Source organism: Eucalyptus grandis, chromosome 5 (assembly GCF_016545825.1).
Source record: "Eucalyptus grandis isolate ANBG69807.140 chromosome 5, ASM1654582v1, whole genome shotgun sequence".
In the NCBI taxonomy this organism is placed as follows: Eukaryota; Viridiplantae; Streptophyta; class Magnoliopsida; order Myrtales; family Myrtaceae; genus Eucalyptus; species Eucalyptus grandis.
The window spans coordinates 29,360,874-29,384,877 of record NC_052616.1 but is presented as its reverse complement, the minus strand read 5'-3'; the positions used below and the strand labels follow the sequence as shown (position 1 = coordinate 29,384,877).

The 24,004-nt window shown below is 41.5% G+C and overlaps 2 protein-coding genes across 2 annotated transcripts; both read right to left on the bottom strand.

The window, feature by feature from the left end:
- Positions 1–3,871: 3,871 nt before the first annotated feature.
- LOC120293816 lies at positions 3,872–4,621 on the bottom strand. The gene has a single exon (XM_039313573.1). It carries the CDS (start codon positions 4,619–4,621, stop codon positions 3,872–3,874), a length of 750 nt encoding a protein of 249 aa, XP_039169507.1.
- A 3,678-nt stretch (positions 4,622–8,299) lies between these two features.
- On the bottom strand, positions 8,300–22,073 carry LOC104427565 (alpha-glucosidase). Its single transcript, XM_018864896.2, is given in 5 exon segments — positions 8,300–9,426; positions 9,830–10,473; positions 10,583–10,813; positions 11,250–11,965; positions 21,770–22,073. Coding segments are annotated over 5 exon segments (2,856 nt in total). The 5' UTR covers positions 22,006–22,073; the 3' UTR covers positions 8,300–8,397.
- Between the last annotated feature and the right edge of the window lie 1,931 nt (positions 22,074–24,004).

Genomic DNA, 24,004 nt, shown 5'->3' with positions numbered 1-24,004 from the left:
CCATGGGCAAAGTAGTAGGATATGTTCAGTGGTTTCAGCTTCCTTATTGCAAATGGAGCATAAGGGATCACGTACTATCTTCCTCCTATATAAATTCTCCCTTGTAGGTAGCGCATTGTGACATGCTTGCCAGAGAAATAGTTTGATTTTGGGTAGGATTTGAGAATGCCAAATGTATTTCTAGAGAGCTGGATTTGTTTGATGCGATGAGGTTGCTGCTGTAGTGCATGTACTAGATGGGTTCTCTCTTGTTGTAAAATAGCCACTTTTCACTGAATAAGTACCAAATTTAGTGTTCATCCAGACCAGCTTGTCTTTTGAATTAGTCAAACCAATAGGGGTAGCGAGTATTTCCCTCACGGTTCTTTCATCAAACATCGACTCCACCTTCTCTTCATTCCACTTTCCAGTCCCTTGTTCTATTAGATCTACCACTTGAATTGGTTCATTTCTAGTTGTTGGGCCACCCATAGGGCCATTCTTTAACCATGTATCCTCTCTTATTGAGAGTTCTTTTCCATTCCCATCTAAGTACATAATACGTGGAATGATAGAATCTCTTCCCCGAGTTATACTTTGCCAACCCCATGAAGGACGAGAGCCTTTTTCAGCTTTCCAGAATTCACCTTGTGGATAATACAAACCCTTCATTACTTTACTCAGTAGGGACTGAGGATTTTGTGAGATGCGCCACGCTTGTTTTCCCAGTACAGCTGTATTGAAAGCTATTAGATCTTTAAAGCCTAGGCCCCCCTATTCCTTTATGAGTTTCAAGGATTCCCATTTATTCCAATGTATTCCAGCATGTCTACTATTCGTTTTCCACCTGAAATTAGCGATCCTCATCTCAATAGCTTTGCTAATAGAAATTGGGATCTTGAAGATGGACATGGCATATTGAGGGATAGCCTATACCACTGATTTTATTAAAATCTCCTTCCCTGCTTTTGATAACAAACTTTCCTTCCAGCTTTCTAGCTTCTTGTTAACTCTCACTAGGATCCAAGCGAACATTTCTTTCTTCGAGGTGCCCCAATCCGAGGGAATTCCTAAGTATTTCCCCATTTTCTCAATCTCTAGGACTCTCAATTCAGTGGCCATGTTCCTCCTCAAAGTAGTAGGGCAGAATTTGCTGAAATATATGCCAGATTTATTGAGATTAATGGCTTGACCAGAAGTGAAGCAATATTAATGTAGGATAGCCGCCAGATTTTGACATTCTAAGGTTGTGCCATTGACGAAGAAAATAGAGTCATCCGCAAATAACAAATGTGAGAGAGTAGGGCAGCTGTTGTTCATCTTAATTCCTCTAAGTGTGCCATCATCTATTGCTTTTTTCATCATGGAAGATAGAACATTGGCCACTAATATAAAAAGATATGGGGATAATGGGTCACCTTGTTGAATCCCTCTTGTTGGCTTGAAAGAAGGTAGGAACTCCCCATTAAAATTTACACTGAATGTAACTATTGAAACACACAGCATCACCCATTGTGCCCATTGTTCGTAGAATCCCATTTTAGTTAAGCACGCTCTAAGGAAATCCAATTTAATCCAATCATACACCTTATACATATCTAACTTTAAGATTGCTTGAAACTTCTTTTTCCTCTCCCAAGTTCGTAATCTGTGGAGAACCTCCCGTACAATCAATATATTGTCTTGTATTTGCTTTCCCCCCACAAAAACACTCTGTTATTCTGCAATGAGGTGTGGTAGCAAAGGTTTTAATGTGTTAGTCAGCACTTTTGAGATGATTTTATAAATAAAATTACAAAGGCTGATGGGGCGGAACTGTTCTAACTTTTTTGGATTTGGGATTTTGGGAATAAGGGTTATAAGTGTTCTGTTCATGTCAGGATTAAGGTAACTAGTAGTGAAGAAATTTTGTATTTCTGTAAATATGTCCCGACAAATATCTGGCCAATGCTTTATGAAAAAAAGTCCATGCATGCCATCTGGTCCAGGTTCTTTATTGGCTTCTAATTGTTGCATAGCTGTCATGATCTCCTCCATACTAACAGATTCTACCAGGCGTTGATTCATTCTCGCATCCACCGAAGCTAGAATTTGTTGTAGAAGGGGCTGAAAATCTCGAGGCCCGACGACTCATATAGCTTTTTAAAATATGTACCCGTCATCTCTTTTAACTGTTGTTCCTCATGCACCCAAACATCTTATGTATTTTTCAGCAATGAAATCTGGTTTCTGATTCTCCTTTGAATGGTTGTGGCATGGAAGAATTTGGTGTTTTTATCCCCTCATTTTAACCAATTAATTCTTGACCGCATTCCCCAGTACATTTCTTCTTGTCTCCACAACTGGTCAATCTCTTTTATTAACTCCTTTGCTGCCTTGCATTCTTGAGGTACTCTTGTGCTGTTCCTTAAATGTTGCAGTTCACTATTCAGCCAAATAATCCTCTTTTTAGCATTGGTAAATCTGTTATGACTCCATTTTAACAACTTTTTTGACACAATCTGCAATTTCTCCACCACATTAAGATGTTGGAAGGCAGATTATGCCCAGGTGCCCCTAACAAGATTCACACATTCCTCCTCCTCCGACTAGAAGGCTTTGTATTTAAAGCTCTTCCCCTTCCTTTTTTTTTCGGTGGGCTTATCGAAAGAATGATTGGGGTGTGATTAGAACCAACGGCTAATAAGGCTATGCATTCTACAGTGGGATAGGTAATATGCCATTCTGAACTGCATAACACTCTGTCTAGACAATTCTTGACCAGATTTTCTCATTCTCTATTATTTGTCCAGGTAAAAGCACACCCCTTACATTCCAAATCCAGCAGAGAGCATTGATGCAGGAAGTCTCTGAATACCGTAAACCGGTAAGTTTCTGCTCTTTTCTTTCCCACTTTTTCCTAGTGATATAGGATTTCGTTAAAATCGCCCATACACAACCAAGGTAAATGATAGCGTAGACTTTCTCTATGAATATTCTCCCATAACATAATTCTCTCCTAAAATTCATTCGGAGCATGTATAAATGTGATGTGCATTCGCTGGTTGTTTGCTTGTAGTTGGCATTGAGTGAATATAACATTTTCCGTACAAGAATCAATGGAAAGGAGTACCTAGTCATCCCAAAAAATTGTTAAACCCCCTGCTGTACCTTCTGGATTCACTAAGAAACTGTGCTAAAAATTAAGTCTCCACCATAATCTTAACACCTTTTGCTCCTGATTTTTAGTTTCCATAAGAAAGATAATATTGAGCATTTCCTGAGTCACTAGGACTCTCAAAGCTTGAATTGTCATGGGAGTGCCCAACCCTTGACAATTCCAGCTTAAAATCTTCATGGATGAGTCGGTGGCTTATTAGGGCTAGCCACCAAAGCCCATTGATCAGATTTGTTTGCCACACGAATGGGGGTTTCCACTAGCTGAGTGGTATCAACCACTGCTGTCTTAGATGTTTGAGCACCATAAGGGCAGAATCGTTTTCCTTTTTTTTTTTTTTTAGGATGAAAGTTTGGCACTTTTAGATTTATCTCTGTTTAGTCCTTTCCTTGCAAAATTGTCGACCATTTCTGCTTCAAACTCTTTCAGCTGTTCCCCATATAGCACCATGATAGATTCCTCATCAAGGCAGCTGCTTCTTCGTTTTTTAGGGCCCTTCTCTTCCAAGATTACTAGTGCTTGAGAAGGATAGGTATGGTTGCATTCCTTAGAGCGTGAATTTTCTGCATTATCCAGCTCGCCAAGTTGTTGGGTTTTTCGCATAGGTTGATCATGTTGCTGTTGTTCTGTTTCAGGGATCGATGAAATGGGGGTTTCGGGCACACTCTCCTCTCCTTCTGGTTGTAACTTTTGTTTTCCATAAAATATTTTCCCATAAGGACTAAGCTCCTGCGCTTATGCTCTTAGCCAATGTCCAAATCGACCTGGTAAGTTCTCTGTTAGCCCTGACTCCTCATATGGTATTTCTTTGCAGAAAGTAGCATAATGCCCAATTCTTCCACATGAATAACAATAGTGCAAAAGCCTTTCGTACTTGAACTCTACCCACAAACTTTTGTTATGAAGATTCACAAGAACTCCAATTTTGAGAGGGTTTTCTAAATTCAACTTAACTCTAGCCCTGCCAACCTTGTAATTACTGTTCCCTTTTGCTTCTAATTTAACCTCCACTACATCTCCAATTTTTGATGCAATTTCCTTAACAACTTCATATGTAACTCTCCCAAAAGGCAGGCCAAAGAGATTCACCCGGAAATCATAGTGGTTAAATTCATAACAAATATTAGGGGTGTCGGGGTCGCACTGCTTTAGAACTAATAAATTACTTGAAAATGACCACAGCCCAGAATCTAATATTCGCTGTTTTTCAGCCTCCGATTGGAAAGAAAAGGAGAAATATCCAGGCTCTATCACAGCACAAGTAAAATTTTCATTCCGCCAAACTTTTTTCATCGTACTGATAAATGCATTAAAGTTCACATTAGGCTTATTAAAGAACTTTCCATACAACGTTTTCCGGCATGCTAGCAGATTTTCTTCAGAAATTTCACCTGGAATATGCAACACATTTTCCTCGGACCATAGATTGCCCAGACTTTTGCAAAGAGCCGCCAACCTCCACTCTTCGTCATGCTGATTTGCCATCTTCCTGTCTTTAGAAGCAATAACGGGAACAGTGAGAGTGAGCTGGCCTAATTCTTTTGGAACCAACTAAGATGGGGAAAGAAGCTGAATGTGGTTGAAGGGAGCTCTAGTTCTGCAAGTGAAGACAGAAGGGTGTCGGCGCCAGATGAATGAAGATAGTGGGTGAGGCGAATTGGAAATGGTATTCGCTAAAGATTGGGATAGTGAACTCGCCACGGGGGTGATGGTGAGATGATGGATTTTAGGGTTCTATTGTGTTCGAGAAAGAAGAGGGATGGGGTTAGGGATTTTCACCAACAATGTATTCTGAATTGATGGTACTGGGACGGAAGAGAAGATGATTGAAGGATTAAGGGGAGGTAGGGTTTCAAAGCTGCAGATTTGAGACCTACCCAAACGGTAGGAGGATGCTACTCAGACGGTAGAGAGGAATCTCTATTGTTGGAAAAACTTATAGAATTGATCAGGTAGACTTCAAAATATGGAAAAATGACTAACTAGAGAAATGATCCTGACTTTCTAAGCTTTGATTTGATAGGTCGTATCTCAAAATTGAAGATTTTTTGTGTTTTGAAAGAAAGACGTCATTTATATATTGGAATAACACTTGAGAAGTACATATGAGGTTTGCAAGCCTAGTAGATCTCAAATAATTGTAGAATAAAGTAAAAGCCAGAAAACAAATAACAAGGCACAGTATGCATTGGAAGCACACTCTCATCCCTCAAGAATATATATGCTATTGTAAATGTTTGGTGACTAATCACCAGGTTCAGTGATGAGCATATATCGAGATCTCCTACTCCATTTGCAATGGCTTGCAGTGTGTGTCTAGGTTCAACGTCCTTATCGCCATCGTCATGACGAGACACTGGCATCAAAATGTTAAAAGAACACAAATCAAATATGTAAGCGACTCTTAGATCTATATCCAAATCTAGTTCGAGAGAGTAAAACCCCCAAAACTTGACCTAAATCTAAATTAGGAGAGAAGAGTGGCCTAGTCTTAGAGAGTTTATAGATGGGGTTAAATGGTTCAATTCTATTCGAATATTCTGGAAAACCGAACCAAACTATTTGCATGTGCATAAAATTTGAATCGAACTGCATCTCGAACCAAAAGTAACTCAAATTGAAGACTTGGTTCAGTTAGGATCTGATCAGTTTTCAGTTTTCTCTTTGGAAATATTAGAAAGATATTTAGTGGAAAAGGAGAGGAAGAGTGTGAATTGTACTATTAAATAGATCAATTTTCAGTTTGCTTTAGGCCATGTTTGGTAATCATCTAAACAGGGCCAAATTATGATTTTTTGTTCCCGAGAATCGGTTTGAGCCGAGAATTGTGTTTGGTAAAATTTTTGTTTCCGAGAATAGATTGGGAGTAGAATCAAGAAGAAAAAAAAAATGTGATTTTGTTCTAGAATCAAAATTGAGAATCAAAACTCTTATTCTTCTCTTTTCTTCTTCTTCATCGACCGCCATCCCGCGACCACGCCCGCCACCGCTTGCCATTGCTCGCCGCCGCTGGTCGCCGGCAACCAGTCCGGTGAGCTCGTCGGAGGCTCGCCGTGCTAGGGCGAGGCCCGCCTAGCCCGGGAGGCTCACCTAGCCTCGCGACGCCCAGCCCCGCCGGTGGCTAGGTAGACCTCGCCCAACCCTCGCGAGGTTGGCTTGGCCACTAGTGAGGCTCGGCCAACAAGGGCCAACCTCGCCGAGGGTGACGCTCTGGTGAGGTCGCCGACTCTCGTCGGCCGATTGCCGGTTTGGCGACCGGCTTGAAGAAGAATAAGAAAAGGAAAAAAAAAAAAAAAAAAAGGAAAAAAAAAAGAAAAAAAGGAAAAAATTATAAAAATTATTTAAAAATTAAAAGAAATTGATTTGGAACATAATCAATTAACACAGTACCAAACGCAATTCTATTCCAAAATCAGTTTTTGTACGGTTACCAAACGTATTTTTTTTTTACTTAAAATTAGTTCCCTAGAACAGAATAAAAAATAATCATTTCGATCGAATTTGTTAGGGGAACAGAATCGTTACCAAACGCACCCTTAGTTAACCAAATCGAAATTACCCAACCTAAAAAAAAAAAAAAATGGTTATTTTTATTATCCGAATCAAAACCCGAACCAACCAAAAATGCATGGAAATTTGGTTCGGTTTGGATTGGTTTCAATTTTGTTTCATTTTGCGATTTGGTTTTGACACTCTAGTTATAGAGCCACATTATGAATATCCTCTCGATGGCTGTTGATTGAACGAATGGCGGAACTAGTCTCTACGTTCGTACAAGATCAGCTGCAGAAATTTGTTTACACATACAAACACCCAAAACAGATTGGGAGAGAAAAGAAAGACAAAGAGCTTTAAAAGAGGGAACAGGGAGAGAGGGGGGAGAGAGAGAGGGAGTGTCTCTCTCTCTCAGAGGGACAACATTGCAAAGAGGCGGCGGCGACTTCAAGGGAAATGAGAGAAAAACCCCAACCTGTTTAATTTGATAGATTGAGCTAATGAGTTTCATGTCTACACATTGAAGATCGTTTGCTATGTCAAATAGGTCACGAAATCTGAGGCTAGAATCTAAAAATTGACCTATGTTAAGTGATTCCATTTTCATGTTCCCTGATTTTTCTGATTTTCTACATTCATAATTTGGAAAAAATTTCTTCGTGAAAGTCATAGCCAGAATCTTCAGCTTTTCATTGATATTATATTCGTCTCGTTTGGTCAGCCAAAGATCTGATCAATGTGCCAGTTAAATTCCGCACTCAGATTTGGAAAAACTGTTTCTAGGATAAACGAGTTTTGCAATTTTGAGGTATTTGAGGTCTTTTCTTTTACAAAAGCTTAAGACCCAAAAGTTGTTCATTAGGGTCTTACTTAGTAAGTAGGAAAATTTCAGACTTTGATTGTATTTCTAGAATGTCTTTTGGAGCAAAATCCCGAAATAAGACAGTTCTTTTTTCAAAATGTTTTGCAAATGAGTCCCTGCGCTTAATTTGAAAACTAACACGAGTCCGTGGTCTTTTTGTGAAAGCTCAAAATAAGAATGTTGTAAAGGACATTTAGAGCTACCTACCTGTAAAATTTGGAGGGATTTCGAAATTTTCAGATATTTTTCCTGAATTTTCTTACGGATAAAAGCCGAGTCAAATGTGGACTGCTGGGTCATTTTGCTCAATTTCGGGTTTTCTGGATCAGAATTGGGTCAAGTGGTCTTCATGTACTTTGAACTGCACACCCTCAGCTTTCTATTGATGCCCGAATCATTTCAACAGGACCTCGTTTGGTATGTTAACTGAGTCAAGACATAATTAATCTGAATTTAGGATAAACCTGAATAAGTGACCCCTTCATGATTCACTTCCTTTTGTGATTGATTGTGAATCAAGGTCAAATGACCTGAATGCATACCTAATTTGATGCTTATGCATGTGTTTGCTAGATAAATTAATAGGTCCGGTGCATGCTCAACAGGTAGCCTATTGTGGAATGATTAGAACAGAATCTAAAAGTTAGTTGATATTGACCATCATTATGTGAATGCAAGCCAATCATCATTAACCATTAATCAATGAACCTTAGTCAATTAGGAGATTTAGGTGGTTGAAATGTGTGAAAAGCTAAGGCCGATCATGAGGCCATGAACCTATATCTAACAAATTAAAACTTTAAGGATGACATTGCACATCAAACATAAATTTAAGGATCATTCGTGTCATTTTCTCTCTTAACAAATTATAAGAAGAAATTTTCTTCTATGGATCTTAACCAATTTAGAAGCAGCACAATATAGGGAAAACAAAGAGCCAATGATGGAAATGAAGTGGCTTGATACTGGTGTGCTTTTTCCTCTTAGAAACACACAAACTTATTGGAGGCATGCTGCTTTCCTCTACTACACCTGACTGGCGCAATTTCACTTCCAACTTGAATGTCTTTCCCAACGGAAGTGACAATCCTGAGACTTCAACAATCACAAACTCTTGACCATTACTCGATTTTCCCACTGTTTTCTTTGTTTTCTGTTTGGACGTCGCTTCTACATCATTGGATAACTCATGCCCCGTCAGTCTCGTCATTCTAGTTCCTTCTCTCAATCCTAGAATTGTCACCTTATCAATTACCCACTTCTCAATCAGAGCAAATTCCCCATTAATAACTTCTGATTTAACAACAACATCATTTCCTGTTTTCTCACAATCAAACTTCACCAAAGTCCACTTATTTCCTTCCCCTCCCATTTCAACTTCCTCTCCGTCGTCCAAGAACAATTGTCCTGCGCTATTACCATTCCCATCAACCAAAACTAAGAGCTCAAATGGCGTTCTCCGAGCAGCTTTTGTAGTCATGGCCTCTCCTTGTAGGGCCAATATATTACCTTCCCTTACATGAAGATGAGGATGATCAGGCGGTGCATCGAGCATCACATTCATTCCTGAAGCTGTACTCACTGAATTTGAGTAATTGAAGAGATCAAACCAATTTCCACTTGGAAAATAAGCATCCACAGTTTGGGCGCCTGATTTAAGTACAGGAGTCACCATCAGACCCTTACCAATTAAGAACTGGGAGTTGATATCGTAAGTCATCGTATCCTCAAGGAATGAGAAAAATAGGGGTCGGACAATGGGCATTCCCTTCCTATTTGCCTCATACATCAAGGTATACAAGTATGGGAGCAAGCGATAACGAAGACCAAGCACCTTCCGGGCGGATGTGGCGACCGATTCCCAGAGATAGAGCTCTTGACGAATAGTAATCTTGTCAGAGTGGTCTCTTGCAAAGGGATAAAAGGCCCCAAGCTGCATCAGTAAAAGTTCCAAAATAAATGCGTAAATATGTATGATAGAAAAACATGATTTACACCTCTATTCAGTCTCTACTTTATATTCTTCTGACCAGTAGAAAATTGACATATATAACATAGCATGAAATCTAAGCACAAAAGATACCCGAACTTCCCCACACCGCAAAGAACATTTGTGTAGTTTATGTTATGTCTTCAAAAGGAGGTAAAATCCACCATCCCCCTCCCCCTCTCCAAAAAAAAAAAAAGAAAAGAAAAGAAAGAAAAACAAAAAGAAAAAGAAGAAAATTCATCAATTGCTTGCTATCCCTGAATATAGATTTGGAAAAAGCTCAAAGCTACTCGGTCGCAGAGCCCTTCAGTTAATACAAATTAAGATTAGGCACAAAAGCTTTTACCTGAATCCATCGGTTGCAGAGCTCTTCGGTCGTGTTTAATATGAAACCACATATATCAGCTCCTACCATTGGAATTCCAAAGAGTCCAGAATTTAAAATTGCAGGAATTGAGTAAGCCAAGTCATCCCATGTGGCGGCATTGTCCCCAGTGCAGTGTGCAGTGTGCCTACCCGAGCTCACAAAAGTTGATCTCGAGAGAATGAATGGCCTTTTACCAGTAACATTGACTAAGGCTTTGTTTGTTGCTCTGGCCTCCAGGAGTCCATAGAGGTTATGAGCATTGTAATCTGAAATATTGCCAAAATGATATGATGTCGCAGGAGTAGTATTGTTGTTGATTGGTCGATGAACTCCTGAATTGTCGATTTTGTAGGGAGGATTGTCAAGAGTGGAAGGAAGAAGCGGAGAAGTTATGAAGTTGGACAACTCATTCATGTCAATCCATAGGCCATCAAAAGGAAGGACATCATGAAACTTCTTTATCTCACCACCCCAGTAAATCTCACTAGATGGGTGAAGGAAGTCAGGGAAGTACACTGGCCCCGGCCAAACAACACCTAAATATGGCACTCCCTCACGTTTGATGAAGATGTCGGCTTGCATCCCCCTGATGTAGGTCCCATATGTCTCGTTCACGCTAATGCCTGGGAAAGATCACGCATTCAAAAGAAAAGGAAAGTAGTATTATGATGGCAATTTAGAAAGAAATTAAAAGATCAAGTTTCAAGCACAAGCATTTCTGCACTAGTGTACCTGGATCGAGTATGATGACATATTTTTGACCGATCTTGTGAAGGCTGCTGACAAATTCTTTCATCTTTTCCACTGGAAAATTGATGGGGTCAAGAGTGAAGTCCTTGTATGCATCCATGTAATCGATGTCAGTCCACATAACTTCCAGTGGAATATGAGCTTTTGCATAACCAGCTACCACGCCCTCTAAGTCTGCGATATTCTTGTAACCCCACCGGCATTGATGAAATCCTACAACGTAAATAAAAGATACTTTATCAGTAGAACTACATTCCATACTTGTCAAGTAAAATGTGCAGATATAACCATCTACTGTGAATCAAACTTTACAATTGATCTACATCTAGCTGTATACCAGGAAAGCGACTGTGTTTCTTGAACATCAGTGAACATTGTGGTAGGATCACCTGGATGTTGGGAAACAGTGGTTTTCAAAGGAAAATAACATGCAATTTCGGTAAGATTGTTCCCTACTGAGCATAACGTGCACAGTCTGACTAGTGTCATCTCCACGAAATCTCAGAATCCTATCTAACACTACACAATCATGCTCGAAATCTCACAGGGATTGCAAAATAAGCTACAGAAGTCGATGAACAATGTTGGAATCAAATTCATCAAAATGTATGCAACAACAATTGAAAGCAACTCATCAAAACCAGCATACCGAAGGACCAGTGTGGCATTGGGGCCGGCCGGCCAATAAGCTCGGTGTACTGCTCTATGACCGCCTCTAGTGATGGCCCGGGGAAGAAATACAAATCCAACACACCATCGATCACCTTGTAAGTGATCCTATCGCCAGTGTACACGACGTCCATGCCATTGCTGTTCAGCAACAGAACGCCGTGGCTCGTGCCCGCCCCAACTCCTCTGCTTCCGCCACTGCCACCCACGGACGACCTGACGTCCATGTAAAACGGATGCGACCCTTACAGGTTGACATCAGGGGTCAAGCTGAGGATGTCGGCGTTCCAGAGAGTAAGAGTTTGGTTGGGCTGGAGCCGGAGCGACGGCTTCGTGTGCTCTCCGATACCGTAGAGGGAGGAGCGGCCGGGAGGGAGGGAGGAGGAGAGCTGGAGGTACTGGTCCTTGAAGACGAGGAAGGTGGAGGGGTCGGAGGGAGAGGTGTCAAAGAGGACATCGCCGGAGGAGCGGCGGAAGATGGAGAATGAGAAGGGGGTGGTGTTGCGGAGGACAAAGACGAGGTCGGAGGAGGCGGCGGAGAGGCTGCATTGGGAGAAGCAGAGCGACGGTGGCGGAGTGGGGAGAGAGTGGTGGGGAGGGGAGGGAGATCGGCGAGGGATGAGGTCGTCGGGGACTTCCCATCGGTGGTTGTCGGCGTCTGTGATTCCGACTTGAAGACGTCCGCTCGCTTGGAAGCTGGAAGGGGAACCATGATGACGTCAGCCAAAATTATATATATTGCATGGGTAACGCAAAATAATTATGTTAAAAATTAATCTATAAAATATATGTCTACATCCATACTATTATGTCTATGCCATTTAAATAATTCTCAATTGTTTTTTTAATTCTTCTCCAAATATCCTTAATTATTTATCTTAAGAATATCGTGTACATGGATAATATATAAACTAACATTTTAATTTAATCTCACACGTGTTTCAATATTGAAGTTTGATTTTTTATTTTATTTCTAGCAATAGAAAAATTCGAATTTCGAAATATTTTTCTCTTCTTTACATATATTTACACTATGAATTTTTATTGTGTACTTTTACTAATAATTGTTTTGTTTGTTTCATTATTGATAGGGAAAATTTCAAAAGAATAACTGAAGTGCTTTTATTTTCTTAAATAATGGTTTGAAATGATTTTTTTAAAAATAAGGATCTAAAATGATTATATTAATTTTAAAGAATGGCTTGACTTTCCAGTAGGTCAAGATCATTTTTTCTTTTCTTTTTCATTTTCCTTTTGCTAGTTTTTTCTTTCTTCTTTGTCAATGGCTAGCCATAAGCGATGGTAGGCCATCGGGGATGCCTAGAGAGGGTTGGGTGAGGCGACTCTTGCCTTAGAGGAGGCCACCCATGCTAGATCTCGGATCCCCTCTGCCTCCTTGAAATAAAGATGTCCCGAACCACTAGATGATGGGGGCACACTTGCCCAACCGCCATCATACTATATTATGCTCATGGTATAGTATGAAATAGTTTTTTGAAATCGTCGATATAATAGAATGGTCTGACAAGACTTGAAAGATCTTTTTGTCTTTCAAAATTCCATAAAACTTTTGAATTCATCATTTTTATTCTTAAATCATTCATTCGAATCACCATTCTATAAATAAATCTATTTTGAATTCTATAAAATAAAATAAATATTTTATGGATTCATTATTCAATTTATATATTAATTAAAACTGAAAATAAGAAAAAAATAATAATTTCTGAATGAAATGAAAATTAAAAAGAAAAAAGAAATAGAAGTAATACAAAGTAAGGATCCTTTCAAGAAGTGACTTGTATGCCTGGAAACGAAAAAGGGGTTAAACTCCAGTTCTTCCATTGATTGATTCACTCCTTCATATGAGATAGACAAGCTTAGAAATTAACAAATGACCCATTTTGAAGTCCCTAACTTTAGTTGAGGTTGAGCTTAAAATCTTAGGTTATGAACTGGTTTAGGTGACACAACAGGCATGGCCTTCGACCATGCGTTAGGCCCGACTCGACTTGTGATCACTTCTACCACCATTACAAGCATGCTTTCCTCCATGTTAGCTTTTTCCTTCTTCTTATTTTTTTTTTCCTGAAAGAATCCGCCATTTGAGTTACATTTCTTGAGAGGTAGGATGCGTTCATTTTGCAAAAAAATAAATGATTTGGAAAATATTTTTAGAAAAATGATCGCTTATATCATTTACAAAAATTAATAAATGAAAAAATATCATCCATGAAAATAGTTTGGAAAAAAATTTTGCTGATGATGAAAATACTTTTTTGTTTACTAATTTTTTTTAAAACAATATAAGTGATTATTTTTTGGAAAATATATTTCAAATCAATCATTTTTTCACGGAATGAACTCGCACTTAGATAAATATCATATAACATGGATAAAGTTTCACATTGACAATTTAATTATAAGGTTTCAAATAAATCGTGATTAATTTGGTCTGGGAAAAAAATGGGAGATGCTAGTGTCACTGGTCGGTTGATTCCGAATAATCACACACCCATGCGGCTTTAGGATTACGATCCCAAGTTAGCCTTGCACACACTCAGCTCATAAGAACGAAGTATGGAGTGAAGCACGAATGTATTGCTTGTGAACAAGATTGTACATCTGAAGGGGGAGGGTCCCCTATTTATACATGAGCTGGTTTGATCTCAGTCGTTGATCCCCTCCCAATCCAACGGTCGTATTCAAATATGTACAATCATTACAATGCTACGTGCAGCTCAAAAGGCCCTAAGACGTGGGGAAGCCTAAGGGGCGTCTGCCATGGTTCAGCAGGGTTAGTCCATAGGAAACTCAAAGGGTTGCCTAACACAATGTTTGACACACGCAACTGAATGGCCAGGGGGCTTGTCCTGTGTTGTGCATGGCCCGACACGTATTACTCATGGGTCGACTTGTATATTGATCATGGGTCATTCATAGGTAGCTTGTGGGTTGGCCCTTATGTGAACATGGCTCTATCATTCAAGATGGTTTTGGATCATGCTCATCCTTAGGCCATGTCAATCTCTCCCACCTATTCGGGCGACGCCCTCATCGCGTTTGTGGCATGGAATGTGTCAATGTGTTTCTTGAACTCCCACAAATCCTTGGAGGGTTCCTAGCTCGCTTCACTCTCTAGAAGACCCTTCCATCGACCCGAGTATTCCTTTCTTGGGGCACAATACCTCTTTCAAATGACTTGGTTGGCCATGATGCATTTGACCTCCCGATCATATGAGGTTTTAGCACCGGGTGTGATACACATCGGTCCAAGTCCTTCTCATCTGCATGGAAAGGTTTGAGCATACTCACGTGGAACAAGAGGTGTACCTTGAGTTTGGCCGGTAAGTCCAGCTGGTAAGCAACCTTCCCAATCTGCTATAGCACTCAAAAGGGACCTTTATAGTGACGGATTTTCCCTTTGTGCACATCTCGATATTGAAGGACCAAGTGTAGCTTGGCCAACACTTGGTCTCAAACCTGGAACTCCACATGCCGTCACTTCTCATTAGCCCACTTCTTCACGCATTTAGCGGCCCTATGTAGGCATGCTCGCACCAAGTCCACATGTTCACCCCATTATTTTGTGAACTTGTATGCAAAGGGACTAGTTCCTTGATACCCCGTGGTGATCGCGCTTGGTGTGAGCAGTTGTTGCCTGGTCACGATCTCGAAAGGGCTCTAATTCGCGGACTCACTTTGCTGCAAGTTGTATGAGAATTGGGCCACGTTAATTAGTCATGCCCAGTTCATTTGTGTGTTGCTCACGTAGTGTTGAAGGTAGATTTCTAGGAGCGCATTCACCCTCTTTGTCTGACCATTGGTTTAAGGATGCAAGCTCGTGGAGAAGTTGAGGTTCAACCCCAGCAACTTGAAAAGCTTGGTCCATAACTACTCGGTGAATCGAGTATTGCGATCACTTACGATCATGCGCAGTACACCCCAATATTTGACGACATGCTTGAGGAATAGCTTGGCTGCTTCCTTAGTTGGGCAATCCCTTGCGATTGGCACGAACATCGCGTATTTGGAGAAATGATTCATGTTGACCATGAGGGTCCAACATCCTTCGGATTTTGGCAGGTTCATTATGAAGTCCATGGAGACACTCTTCCATGGACATTCTGGGATAGGCAACAGCTCAAGGAGCTCTGTCGACGACCATTATTCTATCTTGTCTTGTTGGCACACAAGACATGTCCACACATAGGCTTCAATGTCATTTCGCATGTGTGACTAATAGTATTGATCTTCGACGAGTACCATGGTGTAGTGGATTCTCGGATGATCTGCCCATTTGGTATCGTGGCACTCATACAACACTTCGTTCTGGAGTTTCCCGTGGAACGGCACATATAGTCGTCATCTCTGGTGTAAAGGAGGTCATCCTCTCACCAAAATCGCTTGCTCGCTCATGCGTATTGAAGGAGAGCTTGGGCTGTTCAATTGTGCTTGAGCCCTTCCTTGATACGATCAATCCACAAGCAGTTGGGTCAACTCATCATGCTGGCTAGCTCCAACTTTTGACTCAAGGCATCGGCCATGGAATTGGACTTTCCGGGCTTATATTCTAGCACATAGTTGAACTTGGCCAAGAAATCTTGCCATCAAGCTTGCTTTAGACTTAGCTTCTTTTGTGTTTGAAAGTAGCTTGTGGCCACATTATTGGTCTTTACGATGAATTGAGATCCCAAGAGGTAGTGCCTCAATGTACAAAAGCGGTGCACCATCGCAATCATCTCTTTCTCTTGGACCGTGTATCGCCATTCGGTATCGTTCAACTTTTGAGATTCGAAGGCAATTAGGTGCCCATCCTACAAAAGCACACCACCAATAGCAAAATCATAGGCATCGGCTTCTACCTCGTATAGCTTGGCATGGTCAGGCAGCACGAGCATCGGCTCTTCAATCATGGCCTGCTTTAACCGATCAAACACCTTTTGACACTAATCCGTTCACTCCCATGGCCTTTCTTTCTTCAACATGTCCGTGAGTGGCATGATGAGGCTTGAGTATCCTCAGATGAAGTGTCGATAATAATTTGTGAGGCCAAGGAAGGATCTTAGTTCTGCCACCTTGGTCTGGCGGCTCCCATTCAATGGCACGGATCTTGACCACACCCATCCGCACTCGTCCACCCCTGACTATGCAAGAGCGCATTTCTCGCGCTTCACGTACAAGTCATTTTCGCACAGGACCTGGCAAACTTATCTCAAATGCTCAACATATTCCTCGAGCGTCCAATTATACACAACAATGTCATCAAGGTAAACCACAACGAACAAATCAAGGAACAAATAGAGTACCTTATTCATGAGGGTGCAGAACGTGGCCGACGTGTTTGTCAAGCCGAAAGACACGATGAGGAACTTGTACAATCTGTAATGGGTCACGCATGCGGTTTTTGGCTCATCCCCTTCGGCGATCTGAACTTGATAGTACCCTGATTGAAGGTCAAGCTTGGAGAACCATCGTGCTTCCCCGAGCTGATCGAACATGTCTGCAATGAGGAGGATTGGGTACTCGTTCTTGATAGTGAACTTCTTTAGTGCCTGGTGATCTATGCACATGCGAAGAGACCCGTCATGCTTCTTTTGGAACAAGATCAGGGCATCAAAAGGAGCCTTAGACAGTTGAATATATCCCGTGTTGAGCAACTCTTTAAGTTGTTTTTGCAATTCCTCCAACTTAGCCGAGGCCGTGCAATAGGTTGCCATGGCCGGAGGTCGAGCATTGGGCACGAGTTCGACCCAATGATTTACTTCCCTTTGAGGGGCAACTTCTTAGGCAGCTCGGGTGACATCAAATCTTGGAAGGCATTAAGGACTTGGGTCACCTCCTTCGGTATATCCCTTTCTTTCATGCCCTCCTCCTTCAATGCTGCCAAGAAGGTCACCTCACCCTTCTTTACTCCCTTCAACAACTACATGGCCGATAGCATCTTCCTATCGTGCACCAACTCGCGGTAGATCGGGACCATGCACTGGCACCACTTGTCTAGGATGTATATACAACTACAAAAGGCATCACGCTCGCATTGATCCTATCGAGGAATCCAAGACCAAGCATGAAATCATAGATTATCTCAATGTCTTCCTTGCTGGTCCATGAACCAAGGTGAAGCTCTACATCCCTAGCCACACTACTAGTCAAGACTTTCTTAAAGTTCATTATTTTGAGCCAACCATCTCTCCCCTTCTCGATCGAAAGATTCAGCTTCATTATGGCCTCTTGGGATATGAAGAGGTTGGATGCCCCAGTATTCACAAGCGCACCCATTGTGGTACCTCTGATCTTTACATCCACGAACATCATACCTTTGGGGTCCTTCGCCTTCTTCGTCTTGATCAAGCCAAGAATACATAGCAAATCCAATCGTGCCTCCTCTCGCGATTCATCCTCTTTACATAGGGTTGCTACGGGTGCGTTTGGTAACCAACTTGTTATGAGAACAATTTTTGATGATAAATGATTTTTTCTGTTTTTGTTTTCGGGAACAATTTCTGAGCAAAAGAACGCGTTTTGTAACTTACCAAAATTTTTATTCCCGGGATAGAAATACATTTGGTAAAATTCTAATATTTTTATTTCTTTTAATTTTTTAATTTTTCTTTTTCTCTTTGGCCGGTCGTTGGCCACCGCCATAGCCGGCGATTGGCTAGGTGATGTCTAGCGTACTTGCCGGAGCCTCGCCGAGCCAAGGCAAGGCCTGACGAGCTTGCCGGAGGCCAACTTGGCCTCAACGAGCCTCGGCCTCGCCAGATCTAGGCAAGGCCAAGCTTTGCTGGTGGCTAGGCAAGCCTCACCGGTGGCCAAGTGAGCCTCGCCAGGCCATTGGCGAGGCTCGAACTCTCCCAGGCGACGCGAGGTTGGCCTCGCCCTGGCCTGGCCTCACACCAGCTAGGGAGGCCAAACCTTGCCATGGCCGCACGAGGCTCAGCCTCACCTGAGCTAGGCGAGGTCAACCTGGCCCGGATCTAGCGAGGCCGAACTTGCCCAACCACCGGCCAGGGCAAGCCTCGCCAGTGGCTGGGCAAGCTTGACCTCGCCTAACTCAGCCGCCCACTCGAGGCTAGGCTAAGCCTCGCACAGCCATGGCAAGCCTGGCTAAGGCTCGTCATGTTTAGGGACCGGCGAAACTCCGGCAAGGTCGCCGGCCTTTGTCCGCGGTCACCGACACCAGCTATGGCCAAGGCTGGCGACCGGCCAATGGAAGAAGAAGAAGAAAAAAAGAAGAAAAAGAAGAGAGAGAAAAATTGATTCTAGAAATTGTTCCGGGAATAAGAAGTTATTTTTTTCTACTTTTTTTTTTTCCAAATCTATTCCCAATAACAAAAAAAAAAAAAAAAAAAAATTGTTCCTAGGAATAAAAGTTTTACCAAACGCGTTTATATTATTTTTCATTCCTCGAAACAAAAGAATAGAATATTTTGTTCTGGGGAACATAAATTGTTTTTAACAAATAGGCCTACTTACCCCTTTTGGGACAATCACGGGCTATATGAGGACCATCACAAAAGAAACATTTGTACGTGTGTACCTTTCGTTGTCCCCATCCACTCGATTCCGATTGGGTCTTAGGGGTAGTGGCTAGTGGTTTTGCCTCCATTCGGTCGATTGAATCTCCTTGTTCTCCCCCACCGTTAGCTTTGTCCTTCGGACAAGAGTCGGGTTTTCTCATGGATGACAACTTTTACTCCACAAGGGACTTGGCCACGGATGACGCCGTCACGAGATCCATCGCATGGCATCTCATTAACTCTTACTTTACTCATGGCTTGAGTCAACTCATGAACTGGTGGTACGCCTCCATCTCGCTCATGGACAAAATTTGGAGCAGCAGCTCTGAGAATCGTTTCACATAGTTGCAAACTCCACCCTTTTGCTATAGGCGCTTGAGTTCATTGCAAGCTTCCTCCTCCGCGTATGCGGGATAATAGTTCCATCGATATTCCTCGACGAATCGAGCCTATGTTTTGATAGGGTCGCCACACCTATCATACGATCGACGACGCCACCACAACAAAGCGTTATCAACTAAATACATTGATGCGGTGTTTACTTGAGATGCGTCGTTGTTGTTTCCCATGGCTTGGAAGTATTGTTTCATGTACCACAGGAAGTTATCCACGTGCTTGGCCACCCGTGATCCTTTGAACTCTTTTGGCTTGGGTGCTTCGATTCGTGGATTTGCATGCACGGTGACCACCCCATTCACGCATGCAGCCTCAACCTCAACGAGCTTGCCTTCCAACTCGGCCATTTCTGTGTGCATGGCTGCCATCGCGGCCTCCTAGGTCTCATCCCGCTACTGTAGCTCGTGCGTGAGGGACCCTGGCACCTTGACAGGGAGCTCTCCCATGCCGGCCTTGAGTTCTTGCACTTCGGCCAAGAAGTCCGTTCTACCGGCTTCCGCTCCTTTGACGGTCTGGTTCAGGTCATCTGCTATCGCTAGGCTTCCGTGACAGTCTCCTCTAGGACCGTCATTCGATTCTCTAAATCACCCTTTGGATCCCTCGAGCTTGAGACATCACGGTTTTTCTTTGACCATGTGGTCTTCTCAACTGGTCGTCCACGATCCTCTCAGTCATTGCCTTGAATGATCAGGGCATCATCATGAGGATCGGCCATTGCGCTTGGAACGAAGGCTCTGATACCACTTGTCATGGATTGGTCGATTCCAAATGATCACACACCCGTGCGGCCTTAGGATTACGATCCCAAATCAACCTTGCACACACTCAGCTCACAAGCACGAAAAATGGAGTGAAGCACGAATGTATTGCTCATGAACAAGAGAGTGTACACCTGAAGGGGGAGGGTCCCCTATTTATACATGAGCAGGTTTGATCTCAGCTATTGATCCCCTCCCAATCCAACGGTCGTATTAAAAAATGTACAATCATTACAAGGCTACATGTAGCTCAAGAGGCCCTAAGGCATGGGGAAGCTCAAGGGGCATCTGCCATGGTTCAGCAGGGTCAGTCCATGGGAAACTCAAGGGATCGCCTAACACAATGCCTAACATACGAAACTGAATGGCTAGTGGGCTTGTCCTATGTTACGCATGGGCTGGCTCGTATTACTCATGGGTCGACTTGTGTATTGATCACGGGTCGTTCATGGGTAGTTTGTGGGTTGGCCCTTGTGTGAGATAGGCCCTATCATTCTGGACGGTCTTGAATCATGCTCGTCCTTAGGCTGTGTCACTAGTCTAACAGCCACTGTCATCCAAGATAATGACAGTGGATTGTAGGCCACAATTTCCATTTCAAAGAAATGGGTAACCGGTTGAAATCTAAAGAATACATTATTATATTTGCTAACCTTGATTAATTCAACAAGGAAACTGGATAAAAAACAATACATACGATGAAATGAAGGTTTTTGTTTTTTGTTTTACTTAAGGGATAATATAACCATCATTCCTTTATTTTTATCCGAGAATCAAAATCATCCTTCTATCTTTTATTTTTTTTTTTAAAAACGTCTCTCAACTTTGGACACTGCTTAGCCAACAGTACCGTCATTCCTAGGGGAAGACGGTGAATTCTAGACCACAAGTGTTCTTTCATGGGTAATTTGTGACTGGAAAGTAGAGGAATGTGCAGCGTGACCATCGAAAAGTAAATTTAGCAAAATATTCTATTCAAGGAAAGCTGCAAAAAATCCTAAAAAGTTAATATATTAACATACATACCAACAAAAATTATTTCATTTACTCGTAAAATACAAATTAGTCTCTTTTTCCAACGTTAATGTATTTGAGGTATCGAGGAATTTCTGTCTCACAGATGAAAAGTCACTTATTTAAATCTCACTAATTATATATAAGCTATTGTGAATTGAAGTCACTTGTATCATCAAAGGTTATGACTTATTTCACTTAGCTTGCAATGCTCCATGGACTTATTTTACTTGCGCGATTGCAGGTGTGAAAAATGTTTTACGTTGGTTATGTTGCTAATACAAATTATACATTTATTTTCCTTGTAATAAATCGGTTTCAATCATTATTTTTACATTGAATTAGAATTATTGTTTGTCAATGATGTTTCTCTTTAGTGTCTTTTCCATTCCCTTATTATTGTTTCAGTTTATTTATTTTCTCTTTCTTATTTTAAAAATCGTCACGAAGTGATATTCACGATTTTTTCAAGAAACCAAGCAAATAATGTCAATGAGTTTCTTTTCTAATAGGATAAATCCCACTCGGTGGCTAGCAAACCCACCCAGTGGGATTAATGATTTTCCGAAGGAACCGGGTAAACAAGTCACCCGGTTTTCTTGGGAAAATATGTGGTGTACAAAAGACGGTTACTTTCATATGAGTAACAGTACCGTCTTGCTCTCATTTCCCAAAAATAATAATACTTCTAATAAATTAATAAATAAATAAAAATCGATTCACCAAACAGTAAACTTATATAGCATATTGAATCGACAATTTCGATTTTTTTTATGCTTTTTTCAGGTTTTTTTTTTTTTTGCTCTGACCTGGCAACGAGACGGAGATTCTCAACGTCAGGCCCGTAGACTGAGGTCCTGTTGATGAGGCGGAGCTCGACGGTCAGCGTCGTTCCCGGCGGATCGATGGCCACGGACTCGACTGTGTATCCATGCCCGACAACGCCGGGCGTCCCCCTGCCTCCTCCGTCCGACGGGCACGACAACAGGCACAGGATCAGCGGGAAGAGAGACGGAAGACGAGGACGGTCTCTGCTTCTCGCCATGTTTTTTGGTTAGAGAGAGAGAGGGAGAGAGGATGTGGAGCGATCTTCAGTTTCGTCCGCCTGCCACAGCGGACTTCAAACGAAGATAGACAAGATATTTCCAATCTCGCGGGGCGGATCGTGCGCTTCTGAGATGCTCGTCGCTTTCATTTCTTTGCCTCTTTAATTTTTTTTTTCCTTTTTTGTGGAGGAAACTCGTGCCCGCGCTCGTTTACTAATCGAGGAGGACACGGAACGTGCGCAGGTCGTCCCGTCTTCGCGTATCATGTGGGTCGGGAGAGGGGCGAGCGTCATCGATGAGCAAAACCAACTGAAATGTCGCTTTTTCATCACGTTCGCTAAATGATGATTTACGAAGTTTAGTTTGCTTCTTAGTCTTTATTCTTTTTTTTTTTTTTTTTTTTGGGGGAGGGGGGGAGAGAGAGAGAGAGAGAGAGAGAGAAGGGTATTGCAATTCACCCTATTTCGAGTTTTGCAATGTCGCACATGACTCGTACATAGGTATACATTATAGGTCATGCGTTATGAAACTTGTTGTTACCATAATTTCAGCAAAATTTTCACATGTTGAGAGTAATTATATTAATTCAATCAAGATTCAATTAGAAAAATGACTGGAGGATTAAATAAATGACTGGAGGAGAAATCACGTGGAAGCTTAATGCTCTTTTGTCTTGACATCTAACACGATAAGTCTTACGTAAGATTCACGTAACGTGATTTGTTATTTATCACAATAATATAATGAAAAATGCTAGAGACCTTTTTATCTCTAGTCAGGTTTTGTAAAAATGTGAAGGGACGAGCCTTCTCTAGTCCCATGATTAGACAAACGATCACCAATGCGGCTGATCTGTATTCACACTAAAAATTTTTGCCCAAAGATCTCTCGTGCGCTTCATGAAAGTTAAAGATCTAATCTTACACAATGATATAATTTGACACTAACCATAAATATTTATATCGCATGGTTTTGCATTCTTATTCTAGGCTGCATTTTTCCGCATTTAAAATTTAAGGACCCTTTCAATAAGATCGCATTTTTTTTGTGAACTGACTCCATGTCACCTGTTCGGGATTTTTCGTAGAAGATGAATGATTTAAAAAACATTTTTCCTAAAAATAATTGCTTGTATCATCTACAAAAAGAATCAACGAAATATATTTTTATCATCTACAAAAACACTTAAATGTAAATTATTATCGGTAATGAAAATATTTTTCATTGATAATATCAAGTACTATAAACAATTATTTTTTGGAAAATATTTTCCAAATCATTCGTTTTCGCGAAATGAATGAAACTTTAATCTTTGGGAAAATTCAAAATAAGAGTTTGAAATGCCAACATTTTCAAAATTTAGAGCTTGTAATAAATCTCGTGTCAAATAAGAACCAGCAGTTGTCATGACAATTTCAAATAAGGGTTTGACCTCCAAACTAATATTTTGGCCGATCAATGGCATTTTTCTCCTAAAGACAATTTTAATTTTAAATTGTTATTTATTTATTTATTTATTTCCTTTCTATTATGGACCTGACGACCCTCACCAACCACTAAGTGGGGGTTGCTACCCTTGCTGGCCACGGACGAGGTTCACCTCGCCCTAGGCAAGGGTAGCCCTCTCTAGACAAGGTCTCAAGGCACCATCAGTGGCCGCTTTACATGGATGTCATGCCGTCCGTCGACGGTGTCAGAGTCAGGAGTTGGGATTCAGCGGGAGGGGAGGGAGATAGGCGAGGGATGAGGTTGTCGGGGACTTCCCAACGTCGGTTGTCGGCGTTTGTGATTTGGACTTGCAAACGTCCGCTCGCTAGAAGCTAGAAGGAGAACCATGATGACGTAAGCCAAAATTAGCTATTAAAATATCCATAATTATTATTTATCTTGCAAACATAATATATAAACTTACATTTGTATTAATCTTGCATATGTCTCAATATTGAAAGGGTTATTGTTATGAAATATTCCAAATCGAAATATCTGTGACAAATCACG

Bases quoted from the DNA above. Each gene is read 5' to 3' on its own strand.
- LOC120293816 (XM_039313573.1), bottom strand. From the start codon at position 4,621: ATGGCAAATCAGCATGACGAAGAGTGGAGGTTGGCGGCTCTTTGCAAA.